Source organism: Saccopteryx leptura, chromosome 5, assembly GCF_036850995.1.
Source record: "Saccopteryx leptura isolate mSacLep1 chromosome 5, mSacLep1_pri_phased_curated, whole genome shotgun sequence".
Lineage (NCBI taxonomy): Eukaryota > Metazoa > Chordata > Mammalia > Chiroptera > Emballonuridae > Saccopteryx > Saccopteryx leptura.
In genome coordinates, this window is record NC_089507.1 from 54,896,260 (window position 1) to 54,914,596 (window position 18,337).

At 34.7% G+C, this 18,337-nt stretch overlaps 1 protein-coding gene across 5 annotated transcripts in view; it reads right to left on the reverse strand.

The window, feature by feature from the left end:
- The window catches only part of ANKRD17 (ankyrin repeat domain 17), a 183,029-nt gene that overhangs the window by 43,642 nt on the left and 121,050 nt on the right, over nucleotides 1-18,337 (reverse strand). For 3 of the 5 annotated variants that reach the window (XM_066386213.1, XM_066386210.1, XM_066386212.1), the window contains 3 exons: nucleotides 14,768-14,916; nucleotides 6,460-6,571; nucleotides 6,181-6,326 (listed from right to left, as the gene is read on the reverse strand). In XM_066386213.1, coding sequence (XP_066242310.1) covers nucleotides 6,181-6,326; nucleotides 6,460-6,571; nucleotides 14,768-14,916 — 407 coding nt within the window. The remainder of the gene's footprint in view (nucleotides 1-6,180; nucleotides 6,327-6,459; nucleotides 6,572-14,767; nucleotides 14,917-18,337) is intronic. The other 2 variants (XM_066386214.1, XM_066386211.1) reach the window with 1 other exon arrangement.

The following is an 18,337-nucleotide window of genomic DNA, read 5'->3' on the forward strand; positions in this document are numbered from 1 at the left end:
GATTCGGAAAGCTGCCGCTAGTTGGTGTGTTGGCACACGAGTCCAGTATCAGCAGCACAACACCAGCATCTCATGCTTTCTCACGTGTTACCCACAGAATCAAGTCAAATCTCATGCGCTGTACTCATTCTTGCATCACTTTTGCATTTTTTTACTAACTTTTTTTGTGTGCTATCATGGGGCTAAAGAAAGAGAGTGTAAAGGACAGTGGGGAGAAGAAGAAGGGAATAATGTCGATAGAAGTAAAGCAAGAAATAATAGAAAAACATGAGCGTGGTGTACGAGTGATTGAAATGGCAAGGCTGTACGACCGCAATACATCTACAATTTGTACCATCCTTAAACAAAAGGATGCCATCAAAAGCGCAAATCCAGCAAAAGAAACTACAATTCTATCCCAATTAAGGACAGATGTCCATGAAGAAATGGAGAAGCTTCTGCTAGTGTGGGTGAAAGAGAAAGAGCTGGTAGAAGCATTGGAGGAGATTGTGTCCCTCAGAAAGTTGATGGGTCTAGACTAGAGGTAGAGGGTGACGTAAACGAGCTCATCGAGGAACATGAGAAGGAACTCTCAACTGAGGAGTTGAAGGAGCTACAGATGATGCAACATACGGAGCTTCTGAGGAGGAGGTAGAATTGGAGGAAGTGATTTCTACAAGTGAAATTAAAGACATGCTGGCAATGTGGGAGAAGCTTTCAAGTTTCATTGAAAAGAACCCAGAAAAAGTTTCAACTGATCATGCTTCAGCACCTTTTAATGACACGTGTCACATTTCCATAACATTTTAAAAGGCAGGCCAAAGCAAACCTCTTTGGATAGATTTTTATTCAAAAGTCCTGCAAGTGAAAGTGCTGAAAGTGCAGCCAAAAAGGCAAAAAGTAGGTGATGATTAAATGAAAAATACATAATGTTAAGCTTAGGTTAAGTTTAAAGTTAAGAATGCATTTTTTTTTACAATTAAGTTTTTGTGGTTTCATTTAAAGTATAGAAAGTGCAGTTTTAGTTTTGTTTAAAGTAAAGAAAATACAGTTTTAGTTTACATGTAGTGTTAAGTGAAGTTTTAGTTTATGTGTCTACAGTGCCTGCATCCCTTCCTCCCTCCCTCCTCCTCCGCCATTCACCTCCGTTAGCTGCACTCGTCTGTCTCCAAGGTAAGAATACAGTACTAAATAACACTTTTTTCTTTTATTTCATATATTTTGTTATACATTGGTAAAGTATACATGTGTGTTTCTTAATTAAAAACGGATTTTTTCATAATTAACGATGTTTGGGGATGTTTCAGGGGGCTGGAATGGATTAAATCTATTTCAGTTATTTTAAATGAGAGAAATTTGTTTGATAAACGAGTTGACTAACTTACGAGCTCAGTTACAGGACAAATTAAACTTGTATCTCAAGGTACCACTGAGCTGTGGAGCATTCCGCTAAAACAAATATGCGATAGCTTATCTACTTTACTGATGACCTTTAGGAATTAGTTTGAGAATTTTGATTGAAGTTGCTATGAACACTACTGTGAAAATATATTTTCGCAGCTAATAGGTTCTGCCTGGTAGTAGAATTTCTGGGTGTATGTTTAGTGATTAAGAAATCGCCAAACCTTATCTTAAACTAGTTGTACTATTTACATTCCCATCAAAAAAAAAAGTGAGATCTGGTTGCTCCACATCTTTGGCAACATTTGGTACTGATAATATTTATAATTTTAGTCTTTCTAGGGGGGGTGTGGTGGTATCCCATAGGAGTCTTAATTTGTATTTTCTAATAGCCAAAGATATTTAGCATTTAAGTGCTTTTTGGCCATGCATAAATCTTTTGTCCATTATGTCTTAAAATGTACCAAATAACTATGACAACAGATACTAGTATTTTCATCTTCTATTTACAAATAAGGCACAGAGAAGTGAAGGATTATTTAAGATTAGAACTCCTACCTTTGCTCTTGCTATTAATAATATATCCTAAAATAATAATTAGGAAATAAAGAAATGTTAATAAACAATGTTTTGTCTTAATACTGGCTAAAACTTTGTCTGAATAAAGAGATGAGTAATTTTAGTTATGACTTTCTGTCCATCACATTTTTTCTTTTAGAGCCAGTTAACATAAGCTAGGAGGCTTATGTAACAAGACCACCTAGTCTTGTATATAAAAACAAGACCAAAAATATGGCATTAGGCCATTTTATTTTACAACAAATTCCTTAAGAAATAAAACAGAAAACCTTAATCATATTTCTAAAGTTTCTAGATTCCACTATGAAAGTTAACTGATCTGTTTTCTCTCAGAAGGAATGCCTATTCCCATTATGTAATAAGCAATCAATACAAAAGAAATTAGTTGTGATTTTATAGTAAATTGACTTCCAATGCTTTACTAATTATTTCAAAATACTTAACGTTTTTTTGTTTGTTTGTTTGTTTTTTGTATTTTTCTGAAGCTGGAAAGGGGGAGAGACAGACAGACTCCCGCATGCGCCCGACCCGGATCCGCCCGGCACGCTCACCAGGGGCGACACTCTGCCCACCAGGGGGCGATGCTCTGCCCCTCTGGGGCGTCGCTCTGCCGCGACCAGAGCCACTCTAGCACCTGGGGCAGAGGCCAAGGAGCCATCCCCAGCGCCCGGGCCATCTTTGCTCCAATGGAGCCTTGGCTGCGGGAGGGGAAGAGAGAGACAGAGAGGAAGGAGGGGGGGTGGAGAAGCAAATGGGCGCTTCTCCTATGTGCCCTGGCCGGGAATCAAACCCGGGTCCCCCGCACGCCAGGCCGACGCTCTACCGCTGAGCCAACCGGCCAGGGCTATACTTAACGGTTTTAATAACACTAAATCAAAATAACCTAGTGTTTTAGGCAAAATTATTACCCTAAAGAGACTTCACTAACTGTTATAACCCCATCTGTTCCTTTCCTTTTTTTTTTTACAGAGACAGAGAGAGAGTCAGAGAGAGGGGCAGATAGGAACAGAGAGAGATGAGAAGCATCAATCATCAGTTTTTCGTTGCGACACCTTAGTTGTTCACTGATTGTTTTCTCATATGTGCCTTGACCGCAGGCCTTCAGCAGACTGAGTAACCCCTTGCTGAGCCAGTGACCTTGGGTCCAAGCTGGTGAGCTTTGCTCAAACCAGTTGAGCCCGCACTCAAGCTGGCAACCTCGGGGTCTCGAACCTGGGTCCTCTACATCCCAGTCTGATGCTCTATCCACTGTGCCACCACCTGGTCAGGCCCATCTGTTACATTTTAATAAGAACACATAATGATTATGGTATACTATAAGCTTTATTTTATGTCTTTGAAAGAAAAAAATCAACTGATTTATATTTAAAATTTTTTTTATTGATTGATTTTAGAGAGAGGGAAAGGGAAAAAGACAGAGCATAATCGATTTGTTGTTATACTTACTGATGCATTCATTGGTTGATTCATGTATGTGCCCTTAATGGAGATCAAATCTGCAATTTTGGCATATCAGGACAATACTAATCAACTGAGCTACCCAGACAGGGCTATGATATTTTTTTCATTTTTAAATTTTCTTAATTTTTTATTTTTATTTATTTTTAATTGGATTTTTTTGGGTGCCATTAAGAAACTTAGATAGGTTTCAGGTGTACAATTCTATAATACATCATGTGTACACTGCATTGTGTTCACCACCCCAAGTCAAGCCTTCTGTCACCATTTCCCTCTCTGGCCCCCTCTTTTGCCTCCCCCAGCCTCCATTTCTTCTTGTAATCACCATACTGTTGTCTGTGTCTATGAGTTTTTTTCTTTGCTTAATCCCTCCGCCCTTTTCACCCAGCCTCTGACTTATTTTTGATTCAACATTGAAATATCTGTTATTATATAAAGCAGTTATTAAAGTAAGCTACATAATGACTGATAATTTCAACTAAGTCAAAATTTTACTTTCATAATATTTCAAAACAGAAGCATTTATATTTCTAAGATTTTCCATTTAATACTATTGTTTAATTGCAAAATTTTCTGCCATCACATTTCAAAACTAATGAAGACCTATTTTTATTTATTTATTTATTTATTTATTTATTTATTTATTTTTTTTTTTTTTGTATTTTTCTGAAGCTGGAAACGGGGAGAGACAGTCAGACAGACTCCCGCATGCACCCGACCGGGATCCACCCGGCACGCCCACCAGGGGCAACGCTCTGCCCACCAGGGGGCGTCGCTCTGCGGCGACCAGAGCCACTCTAGCACCTGGGGCAGAGGCCAAGGAGCCATCCCCAGCACCCGGGCCATCTTTGCTCCAATGGAGCCTTGGCTGCAGGAGGGGAAGAGAGAGACAGAGAGGAAGGAGGGGGGTGGGGGGTGGAGAAGCAGATGGGCGCTTCTCCTATGTGCCTTGGCTGGGAATCGAACCCGGGTCCCCCGCACACCAGGCCGATGCTCTACTGCTGAGCCAACCAGCCAGGGCCAAGACCTATTTTTTTTTGATGCAGTAGAAATAATTTATCAAATGAAATAGCTTATTTTTTACTATCTTAATATTATTTGGTTAAAAATCCTTTTATCACAATTACCTCCACTGTGGAGTACAGAAAAGAATAGAAAAAAAAATACAAATATATTCATGTTATCAACCAGAAGAAATAGCATGATAGGCAGGGGTACGTTTTACTGTCTCTTGTGCAGAACACCTCTATGAGCCAGTGCATCTAACTATCCTCACATACAATAAAAACTCCAAATGTAAAGAAAGCAAATATAATAGAAATAGTCAAAGCAAAAACTGTATAAGTTATGCTGATATTATCACTAGGCTCCAACTCTTTTTAACCCACAAAATAAGGGGTATCACCAACCTCTATTTTCTATACATACACCATTTTAGTAGATTGTCTATTCTTTCTGTGCAGAAATTATTCTGTTAAAAAATTTTATTTACTACTTTATTAAAAACCCTAGTGGTTTAACTAATTAGAATTCAACATAACCTGATGTGCTATGGGTAGCAAAGGAGTGGAGGGAGACAAGTTTACGATGCACAAATAAGGGAGCATTTTAAGATCTTGCTCCTGGCGTTATCAGTTTGGTTCAAATAAAGTCACAAAAATTCAAAAAGAAAAAAAGATACACAAATAGGAAACGAAAAACAGTTCACCAATTTGCTGGTCAGAGTACATTTACATGTATTTTAGGGGGAATAAATACTGAGAGTGTGTGAGATAACCAGGTGAAGGGTTTGGAAAAGGTATTCTCAAGCTAACAATCAAAAGAACAGAATATGTTTCACAGAGACTAGATGACTGGCAAACAGACTCAAATATCTGAAGATACAAGGCAGTAGTTCAAGAACAGAGGTAGGAATAGTGAGGAAACTTAGGGAAAGCATACTTCAGCTTTGATACGTAAAAGAACTTTGTAATAATTAGGATGGTGGGGGAAAACAATTTAAGCTAAGTAGGAAACTGACCCGGATGATCTTGAGTGCTTCCTAATAAATTTACCAGTCAACAGCTCCCTGACTAAGAAGCTGTCAATCTACAGAGACAACACGACTGATTAATCAAAAGCCTTAAATCCATTGTACACAGGATTACATTTTTAAATTTAGGTCATCCCGCTGATTACTAAATGCAAAAAGATACACAGGGAGTGTACACTGTGCTTTCTTGGGACTCCACATGATCACACCAGTTGTTCTATCTTACTTATAACTCTAAGGTCAAATGATCTTATCTGAGAATCTTTCCTCCAGAGCTGAACAAAAGTGGGGAATAATTAAAAGACAAGAGTCCTCAGAATGACTAAAAACTGAAACACAGGGAGCAATAGTGACTGAGCTTATGTAGCTCTCATCTCAGGTGCTCTGGGACAAGAAAAGATGAGTGAATATAGATAGACCCTGCTTATCAGGAGCTTACTGATTTGTTTTAGAACACCTTAATCATTCTCTTAGCCTGAATGCAGCATGCTGGGATTCCTACAGCAGATACTGCTGTTAGATAAGCAGGATATAAACAAGGTATGATTTTCCTGATGAGACAGAGTGTGCTAATACTGATACTTGTCCTTTTGCTAATAGATAAGTTTCATTTACTGTGATAAATCTAAATGTCAATCCATTGTTACCATAAAATCATGTAAGGCACACATTTGTTAAAAAAAATTAACACTGGATGTAAAAAAAAAAAATCACACTGGAGAAAATGTTACCTCCTGTCTTCCCCCAGAACAAGCCAAAGATAGTGGTGTATCCTTGGTTCTCTCTGACTGGGCTTCAATGTCAGCACCATTGTCCAGCAGTATTTCCACAACACCAACATGACCGGCTGTAGCAGCCAAGATGAGTGGAGTAAAACCTGGAGAAAAATAACAATATTCTCACTACAAAAAAGGAACAATCCTATTTTCCATCAAAATAGGACTTAGAAGTAGTAGTATGTTTTCACAGAACATAAATATTCCAGAGAAAAATTAAGTTATAAGCCATACCTTTCTTGTCTCGGTGCTCAATACTAGCTCCTCTCTCCAGCAGTGTCTGTACCAGCTCCTCATGACCACCAGCACAAGCGAGTGTTAGCGCTGTGTCATGATTACTTTCAGTCTGTAAAAAATTAATAAAAACTGTTAACATCAATTCCACAATATGTACATGTACCAAATACAAACAAATAGATATGTACCACTCTACTGCAGTAAACATTTGGATAGTAGTTTTATTTCCATTAGTGATCAACTTGTGATCTTTTTAAAGGATAAATATAATACTTCAATTTTATGGACAATTCTTGAAACAAACATGAAGAAAAATGATTTTCTACCATATGTTGTTTTCAAATACATGATTAAAAGAAATACTATGGACTCATTTTTTCGCTTCCAGCCATTAATGGCAATTAAATGACAGTGGTTTACTCAACTATAGCCCAGTTGAGGACAGAAATGGTTTACTCAACTACTGCCCAGTTTCCAGGCTGTAGTGCAGGAAGAGGGTACCCAAACAGAGCCTGGTAGTCTCCCTGAGTTGAGAAGATAGTTTGGAGAGGTCAAGGTGCTAGAATTCATGGTACTGGAGAGGAAAATGCTACAGAGTGAATACTCCAGAGATCTGCAAAGGGTCCCCTTGAATCTTCCACTGAGTTTTGATCAGCACATATGCATGAGGCCAAGGAAAGACCACCAGAAGGGATCAGGATGAACAATACCCAGAGCTTATATAGGGTCAGGAATAGTTTGGTTCCCACCCTCCACAGTAGAAAGACCTCAAAATACAAATGATAGTAAGTAAAATCCTCAGCAGTGAGGCCATATTAGCTGTTCTGGACCTAGTTTAAAAAGCTGAAAATCAAACCTTGAATTGAAAAAATTGTTTCACAATAACTTAACTGTTTTCACAATAACTTAACTTTCAAGAACAAAGCTCCCAAATACGTAAAGGAACAAATATATATACATAACATACAGAGTTTGGGGGAAGATAAAGACTATTTTAATTGAGAAATGACACTGTTTATACAGTTTTTATTTCTGCCTTCGGCTAATGGTAGTAACCAATACTGGATTCACTAGTGATCATTACTCTATCATAATGTACATGTAATTTGGTGAAGTATCAAAGTCCTCATACTTTTAGTACTCTAAACGGGCATTGCACCAAAAAAAAGGTAACCATTAGCAACATGTAGCTATTAGAACTTGAAGTATGTAAGTGTAGCATGACTGAGGAGCTGAGTTTTAAATTTAATTTAAAATAAATTTTAAAATGGTTAATTGATTTGGTTATTGAAAGCTTTCCAAGTATGCTTAGAACAATGTATTATGAATCTACTTTTTCAACTTAAATCTACTAACTGCACTTAATCAAACTAAGTGCAAACTAAGTTATTGCCAATGAAGTTCAAATTGAGGTATTTTTGAAATAGGGTGAAAACCATCCCAATTTGCTCAGGGGTGACTTATTTGATACCTTTGAGCTATAACTATAACATACACATTGAATTTTGAAGATTTTTAGTATGAAATAAAAATGTAAACTAACAGCAATATTTTTGTATTGATTACATGTTTAAACAATAGTATTATGGAAAAATTAAGTTAAACATTATATATTCTTAAATTCATTCCACCTAATTTTGTTGGCTTTCTTAACTGTGGATATTAGAACATTTTAAATTGTATACATTTTATTTTTCTATTGGACAGCACTGTTCTAAGCCATCTTACCTCATTTTTACATATGCACCTCTATTATAGCACTTAACACCAACCTTCCTTATGCTATATTAGTTATGTATCTATCACCCTCAGAGGACTATAAATTCCTGGAAGGTAATAAACATGCCTTATCATGTTTGCATTCTCCACCTATAACTAATGCTTTATTTTTTAGAAAATAATAAATAATAGTTAAGTTGAATGAATGACAACAGGGTCACACATTCAAAGACCATTACTAATAAAACAAAAGATTATACAGGATGGGACAAAAGTAGGCTTACAGTAGTTTGTATGAAAAATACAATGATTAACAAATACTTTTGTCACACTCTGTATATATGAAAATACGCTGTATTTATTTGTATTTATATATAAATTATTAATTTTATTTATGTAATAAATATATAAAAAGGTAAGGCGTATTTTCCCAGAAGGGTCAATAGCTCTAAAAACCAAACTCCATTATAAAAAAAAAAGAATAACAAAAGACAAAAGGCAAAATTGATAAAAGAGTCAAGAAATAAGAAAAGCCTACTAGTCAGTGATGAAGAGGGTGACCGCAAAAGCTGCTCTGCAGAAGAGGCTGGCAGAGAGCAGAGCTACTGACTGCAGAGATCAGGGATGGCCACAAGGGAGAGATGCACCAACTACAACAATGGAGAAGGACATGAATACTTCAATGAGTGACAGCTCTGATTGTGTTAGTATTTGATCTTCATTTCAGGTTTATAAGGAAGAAATCATTATGTCTGACTTCAGAGAAAAGGAGACAAAGGCTCAGAGAAATAACCTTCTGATGGTCACACAAGCTATTAACTCCTATATATGCTGGCTTTAAAAACCAGGAAGGTTTTAGATAACAAAATCCTGCTCTTCCATTACATCACAGAGCAGTCCTGACGCACAGCTGACTAAGGTCAGTGTAACATTAAGCCTATCTGTCTTAAGTGCTCTCTGTTAGTGTATAGCAAAAGAGTCAACTTTATGAAGCTTATGAGCTTTCTAAAAATCTACTGGGTGTTGAACAGTAATTGGGAAAGTGTTGCCAATCTTAGAGAATGAAGAAACAAAATTTGAAAAAGATAAGCATGAATTTGTTTTTTTTATCACATTATAAAACATCATTTCAACTGACGTAGTTAGCATTTTTATATCAAAGTATTCTGCTAAGTAGAGTTAATCTTGCTCACTAGGAACTTACTACTTACTAAACAAGGCAAGCTTAAGCTCAAACTAAGAGAGAAATATAAACAATGTATTTTAAGAATTGAAGAAACAGTATTTAAAACTAAGAAAGGAGGGCTGGTCAAATTCCTTGGGGCAGTTAAGAGTGGATAATTTCACATTGTATTTCTGCACTAAGGAGATAGTATAGCAACTAACATTTTATGACAATCTTTTAAAGACAAGAATGAAAGAATTTTTGAAGTGAAGTTTCCACCCGTCCCATTCCAAATAGAGACCTACTCAATCCAAAAATGATAACGGATATTATCCTGATTTGCAATACATCAAGAAACAAATTAACTAAAGTAGAAGTTTGTGTTAAGATAACAGTAACTGACAAGGTAAAAAAAAAAAAAAGTATTTTAAATATTGCTTATCTAGTAAATAATGATAATGACTTCCTGGAGGCAAAATACCACAGGAGTTATGTTATATTATACAGGAAAACAAATCACATTCTTTGCCCTATATCTAAGAGAAACTGGAAAAGTAAAAAGATGCCCAGAGCTTTGTTAAGAGTTCATCCAGGTTTATAAATCTAAAGAGAAATGCCATTTTGCCCATTATACCATAAAATATACCATTCTGTACCATAACAGATGTTATAATGATTCTGGCTTATAAAAAATGATAAAATTTTATATAATGTAAAAATATTCTCTAAGTATCAATATGACTATTCCATTTTGTAAGAATGAAAATGCAAGAAATCTTAAGACAGATGTAATATTAAATGAAAAGGCAACTTTAAATGATCTGAAATGCAGGTGAAAAAACATTCCTGAATTATCTGTAAAAAAGGAAAGATATCTATTATAATGCCTAAAGACTTTGAGAAGTACTAGAATTTAAAGTGCTAATTTCTTAGACCTCCATAACCATCATAATCCTAAACACCTTATTCTCTAATTATGTCAGGGGCACATTTAAGATGAAAAATGATAGTACTTTAGGGTATTTAATAAGTAAGATTCATCACTAAAATAGTAAATAACCTGTTTAATGGCACACATAAGTAGAATGCATGCATTTTAAAATGAAATGCTTTAAATGGCAGCATATTACGTATCACTATTAACTTAATTATGCTGTCTGCTTAATTCCTCTCATTAAATCAATGTGATAAAACTGGTCTCTGAACTGTAAAACCTTCAGGAAAAGAGAAAATATCCAATGATATTCATACCATTAAAGGTAAAATGTAATTTTACATCCTTTTCATTTCAGTCTTGATATAGGAGTTAAATTTGATGTCTACCCTCTTCAAAAGATAGTAATGATATATGTTAATTACTAAAAACTGGAAAAAAGCAAAATTGCATAAGGAAATATTTTTCCCATTTTTGAAATGTACTAGAATAAGTTATGCCAAGTTCAAGGAGAGTAAATGCCAAGCAGTTCAGAAATATAGGGAAAAAAAGGGAAAGGGGAGATGGAACCCAAAGTTTTCTAATCTATGACAGAATTTCTCACTTTTAGTGGCCACTGGAGTTCATCAAAATTTCACACAATAAAATACAGAAAATATTTGAGTCAGTGACATTCAACTCTAACCTTTAACCAGATTTACTACTTCATATAAAACTAATGCTTTTTTAAAAATCTCTGTACAATTCCTAATTTCTGTATCTAGAGTATCCAGTATAAGTTTTATCATTTAAGTAAAATAAAAATAAGGATTTGAGTGAGCTATCAAAAGTTGTAGTAAAACAGTCCCAAATAATTCCTTCAAACTATCATTTATTAATGTTACCCAAGATAAATTTTGATTAATGTGGTATTAACCTTAAATTCTGAAAATGTCCAGATCTGATTCAATAAAACCATCACAAGAGGTAAAAAGCCTGTGGCACATGCTTGCATACCAAAGGTGATTTCTAGTTATACAACATAAGATTTGAGGAACCTTATAATAAAGAATGTAAACCCTTATCTAAAGCACTCTTCGATGTCTAGAAGTTAATCATGGTTCCTGGTAATCCTTGTTAAAACTATTCATTCCTGAATACAATAATCAATTAAAGGGGTTTAAAGAGTGATCATTTTAAGAACCATTAGCATTTTTAAAAAGGAGACATATAGATAGGTGCTTTTTAAAAATTAACATCTCTTTTGTTCTTCCTTAGATTAAGATCTGATATAAATATGCAGAATGGCCAAAGGAACATGCTGAAAAGATGCACAAAGGACGCATGACCTTTTGCCATCATAGGTGGTGGACTCATTTTCTATAATCTAATGTAACATATCAGATTAATGTAATTTAAATTCAATATTCATACCTAAAACAAAAACTGAAAAAACAGATAGCATAGAAAGTATGCTAGTTAAAAGCACAGATTCTAGAGCCTGAGTTGGCTCTATACCATAAAATAGCTGTTGGGCAAGGTAGTTAGCATCTCCTAAGTCTCACTTTCTTCACATGAATAATAACAGTATCTACTGTAGGGGTTGTTATAAAAATTAAATTAAAGAAGTAATAAAGTGTTAAATCTGCATGTCAAGGCTTATTAAATAATCTAATAAAGGATCCAATTATTATAGAATGTTTAATATTTCAAAACAGAGGAGGAATCTTGGTATTAATTTTTTTTCTCATATTACTTGTCTGTTACAAAATACTGTCACATATAAACCAAAATATTCATTAAGTAAAAATCACAATTTTTGTTTTAAGATCTAGAAAAAAATTTCAAGACAAATTGAGTATAAAAGAATCTTTGTTTTGACCAGTTACAATACCTGCTTAGCAGCATAAACATCAGTAAATTAAAAACAAAACAAAACAAAAACCTAACATCAAAAATTGAAGAAAAAAAAAGGTGAAAAATTATTTACATAATATTTTATATTATGCTTTCCAAGAAAGAAACTTTTGAATGTTTAAGCAATATGGTACACTGCACAAAAAGTAATGTAACTCATCTTAGGCTAACACAACTGAAAAATCTTCATGTGATAAAGACCAGGTAAAGAAGCAAGTAGATTTTAGGGAGCCACAGTCAAATCTTTTTACATAAGCATTTAAAATACAAGTTATTACATTTAAAATATGTTACTTTTTTAAATTAAAAAAGCCATTTAAAAAGTATTTATGTAAACTTCTCAGATTAATTTGTACCACACTGATGACTAGTTGAGTGGTATAGTCAGGAAAAATTTCACTGTCACTACTATCATTTCAAATTTAATGAAATCACGATCATCCACGGAGGAACTTTTTCTGTGGATGTTTTATTGAAAAGCATTTTGAAAAAAAATCCTTTTACATTTTAGTTAAGTTTTTACTTTTGCTTTACAATAATTAATTCTTGATTCCAAAAAAACTAAAATATATACTTCTGGTTAAAACATGACAGCCTTGAGCTAAGAAGACTGGAGAAAAATAATGCACATTCAATATCAAGGTTAAACTAAAAAACATTAAATGTAAGCCAATGAAGTTCATCAAATGAATGCCTCATATTTTTAAAGAAGGCTGAATAGTATGTTAAAGTGTGCCTTTGAAGCCAAACTGACCTAAGTTTCACTCCTAGCCCCACCACTTTGTAGCTAAATGAAGTGAATGAAGGTAAAATAAGTAATCTCTCGGTCTCATTTTCATCAGGGAAATGGTTATTTAACAGAAGCTACCTCATCTATGTGGTTTGAAGATAAGATGAGATAACTCCTTGAAAACAGTCACTAATAATATTAAGTGCTCAAAAAAAAAAAGTTAGCGGCCCTGGCCGGTTGGCTCAGTAGTAGAGCGTCGGCCTGGCGTGCAGGAGTCCCAGGTTCGATTCCCGGCCAGGGCACACAGGAGAAGCGCCCATCTGCTTCTCCTTCCTCCCCCTCTCCTTCCTCTCTGTCTCTCTCTTCCCCTCCAGCAGCCAAAGCTCCACTGGAGCAAAGTTGGCCCGGATGCTGAGGATGGCTCTGTGGCCTCTGCCTAAGGTGCTAGAATGGCTCTGGTTGCAACAGAGCGACGCCCCAGATGGGCAGAGCATCGCCCCCTGGTGGGCGTGCCGGGTGGATCCGGGTAGGGCGCATGCGGGAGTCTGTCTGACTGCCTCCCCATTTCCAACTTCAGAAAAACACAGAGAAAAAAAAAAAGCACATATAATGCAATAAACATTTGTGAAGCAAGTAACAATGAAAATAAAATTCTTTTTACACAGTATTACCAAGACACATTTCAATGACAGGCTGTATTTTAAAAGGTTAAGAGCACATATTTTTACGGTCCAACAGCAACACTAGACACACACACACACACACACACACACACACACACTTCCTGAAATTCAAGTTCATAAAGAATTGATCATTTACAAAAGTTTAATAATGTACACGCCCACACACACACCCCGTCAATGTACAAAACTAAATAAACTGAAAACATTTCTCAGTCCTGAAGAAAGTCCGCCTATACCCTTACCTAATTCAACTTTTTTTTTTTTTTTTTTTGTGACAGGGACAGAGAGAGAGAGAGACAGACAGACAGGAAGGGAGAGAGATGAGAAGCATCAATTCTTCATTGCAGCACCTTAGTTGTTCATTGATTGGTTTCTCATATGTGCCTTGACCGCGGGCCTTCAGCAGACCGAATGACCCCTTGCTCGAGCCAGTGACCCTGCACTCAAGCTGGTGAGCTTTGCTCAAACCAGATGAGCCCGTGCTCAAGCTGGCAACCGTAGGAGTTTCAAACCTGGGTCCTCCGCGACCCAGTCCCATGCTCTATCCACTACACAGCCACTGCCTGGTCAGGCTCAACTATCTTCTAAGCTAGGTTTTTTAGGATTTCTTTAAGAGAAAACATAAGCTATCCTCTCCTCCCCAACCTCACTTTGCCCCTGAGATTTCACAGAAAACATTTTGTTTTTTTATGAACTGGGTTTTTTGTTATTATTTTTTTTTTCTTAACAGTGTTTAACAGACACAAACACAAAGACTCAGTACATATGTCAGTCAGCAAGATCAGAATTTTCAAAGATGATATAAATACAATTGAGTATATATAATAATACAATGGAACAATCTTTTCTTTTACATGCAACACATCATTAATTTTAAAGTGTATCTTTTAAGATTAAAAGAAAATACACACAAATCTTATTTCTTCTTATATCTTCTAAAGTTTTTTTAAAAAAGATTATTTAATGACCTTGGAAACCAGACCATCATATAATTATTAGTAATACTACGTCTTTGGTATGGTATTTTATTTTTAAAAACGTGGATTGCAATTTACTTACAATCGTGGCTTAGATCTTTGCCTGAAGACAAAGCAGTGTAAAATGATTTAGGTCATTAATTCTTGTTTTTAAAAACATAACTGATGCTAAAACCTATCACTCCTGAATGTGAAACTTACCTGTGCATCAATATCAATGGCGGGGTAGATAGGAAGCATGCCTGAAGGAGAGACGATGGGACTTGGACTTGGAGTCTGAGGCTGGGAAATGGAAGCAGCGATACTGTGGGTGGGAGTGTTTGACATTGCAGATGCTCTTCCACTGACTGCTGTTAAACAAAATGACTGCACTTAATAAGGATGAAACATTGTTAGGTAACAGTAAGAAATAATTATTAGAAAATATTTGAAGACTTTAAAAAACAAAAAAATGTCTACAGGTAGACTACCACAGCACTAGTAACTCATTTTTCTGGTTATTTCTGACTTTAGATAATAGTCCAAAATAGTAATGTATATTGAGAGTAACTTATTTCCTAACAAATAATGCATCTAAAAAATACATTCCACTCTTATAATTGTATGTAATCGCAAAACTTTAATTTAAAATAACTGAAAACAAAAATATTTTTACGACTTAAAATTAAATATAAATGCAATGGACAAGCTGTCCATTATATCTTCTTATTTAAAAAAAAGAAAAAAATAGTCATGTTCAGAAGGAGAAAATGTGATTTTTTTTTAACTCCCAGTTTCACACCTTATATTCTAAAACTAATATAAGTAATATCACTGTTTGAGGAGAACCTTGCTATCCAATCATTTAAAAACACTTCCTACAATTTAGCTAATAGCAGATAGGGGGATAGTTACAGTCTGAATTGTAGTCCTCAATATGACAGCATAGTCAAATACAAAAATTTGATTCTCACACAAAAATACATTTTCTCACATGTAGAAGTATTCTGAGGGGAGTAAAATGTCCACCAAGCAATCCAGCATTCACACGGACATATGAGGACAAAATCCAAAGGTCAGAGTAGAAAGAAATGTATGCACTCAATTATCCTAAATACAGATTACTGTTAGTTCTTCTAAGTATAATTTTACCATTATATTACTTTCACAAAAATGTACAAATTAAGAATGGACTACTCAGTTCAGTACTTGATGTGGGAGAACTCCAAGGTGGTGGTAGTTGAGGGTACTTTATTCCCTCATTGACTCACTTCTGGAATTGATACATGAACACCAATCCTTTTTTTTCCCCAGATTAAAAATGCTATAGAACTAAAGTCTGGGCATTAATCTTTGAACAGTCTACAGAAATGAAGATGTGTATTACCAATGTAGTTATTAACTACATTAGACAGAAAACAATCATGATTCACAACTGGATCTGAAACCAGGCAAAAAAGGTTATAATCCTGCCAAGAACAAAACTAGAATTGGTCTTGTAACAATAATAAACATGATTATCAATTAAGAAATCTATTTTACATGAAATCCTTAGTTCAGGCACAAACATACACTATACATTATAGCAACACACATTCTATAATAATACATTTTAAATCCACTTAAAAGCCAAATGAAAAACAAAGAAGGAAACAAAACAAAATAAAACAAAACACAAGACACTGTTTGAATCCTTGCTGAATCAGATCAATAGAAAAGGGTTTATGTTAATATATTAAATTGATCATCTAATGACCTTGATATTATTATTCCATATTGATAGCCTGTACACTAATTTTAAAAATTAAGATAATTTAAATGTATACATTCAACTTACAAATTTTAAAAGTATAAAATTTATAACTCTTAATACAGATTCCATATTCTCCTTTATATGGATTGATTTTTCCAGCTTAAACCAAATGACCAACCTGTCCAAAAAACTGATTTTTATTTGTTATTACGCAAAAAAGAAATTAAGCTTTATTATTAAATGACTAAAATATAATTTACATTTCAAACGGAGTATGTTCTTTTAAAGAACATACTAAAATTAGTTTTATTTTTTGTCAAATTGATTGTTCTTATGACCTCATGTAAAAAGAGATAGGAACAATCAATTCCCTCATTTCATTTCTTTGAGGTACCTAAAAAATTGATTTACTAAAACTAAATAACTGCCTGTCACTCATCTATTCTCTATAGTTAAAATTAATAATTATAAATATGTAGATATGTGAAGGAACTCTGGTACAGATCTTTACATGTGATACTTCATTTGGGTTTTGATTTTAGACAGGGAGAACCAGATGCTCAGAAGTTTTAACATTAAGAAAGGAATGAGGGAACCTGAGAGCACAGCATTAAGACTCGTTAAACAGAGAACTGATTTTGCTTTACCAAATACATAGAACAAGGAAGACATATTATGGCCAGCCAAGTACTAGAGAAAAAGACACTGAAACCTTTTAAGAATAGTCTAATAAACTGGATCTAAGGGGTAAAGAACAGTTTATGCTGAAAGAGGAAGGATGACACAGCATAATGAGGTTGTAAGATATTAAAAAAAAAAAAACCCAAAGAAAGAAACAAAAATGGTCATTACTCAACTGAAAGAACAAGAACTACCACAGAAGTTCAAAGAAAGGTTGCAGAAGTGAGTTCATGAATATACATGCATGCCACGCGCACATGCATGATGACAGAATAGGTTGCAGGTAGATAGCTGCATTTTTTAAAATCCTGTTCTTCCTTCTGGCCATCTCTCCTATCCCTATGTAAATGAGAATAGAGAGGAATTTTCATCATATGACAAATATTTGTCATATTTCCTGAAAAGTTATGTGCTTTAAAAAAATTTCTGTATGAAAACACCTCAAATACATGGGCAGAATTTAATGTTCTTGCTTGGTAAATGAATCAACAGAAAAACTACTTTATAAACCTCTAATATTTCTAACTTCTGATCAACAAATACGTTACAACTAACTGAAAAGTCATTGTTGTGAACTATGCCCCCAAAATATTAAATATCCTTTGGTATGGAATGTTCATTCTTCATTTAATTTGATAAATAACACTTAACTCTATATATTCTTTGGTAGATCAACTGACAAAAGAGAACACCACTATGGTCTATCTAGATCAGGGGTAGTCAACCTTTTTATACCTACCATCCAATTTTGTATCTCTGTTAGTAGTAAAATTTTCTAACCGTCCACCGGTTCCACAGTAATGGTGATTTATAAAGTAGGGAAGTAACTTTACTTTATAAAATTTATAAAGCAGAGTTACAGCAAGTTAAAGCATATAATAATAATTACTTACCAAGTAACTTTATGTCGGATTTTCGCTAAGTTTGGCAGAATAAATCTTTCTAAAACAACTTACTATAGTTAAATCTATCTTTTTATTTATACTTTGGTTGCTCCGCTACCGCCCACCATGAAAGCTGGAACGCCCACTAGTGGGCAGTAGGGACCAGGTTGACTACCACTGATCTAGATCAATGGCCATGGAAGTAATTAACATAGAATTTTGGCTACTATGCTCCAATTTTCATAAGCTAGCTAACTCTTAAACTGTATTCCAAAGTATTACAACCAGCTAATAGTGATCAGTAGTAATTTTTAAGTCTATAGAAACATTTTATAGATACTTATCAATGAGAACTTCTCCAGTTCTTACTATTGATTAATAGCATTTTCCCCCAAGGTAGTTACAGTATTCATTAAGATTAGCAGAGACTTTCACTTCAAATATTATTATTAAGGCGATATTTAAAGGGGACTG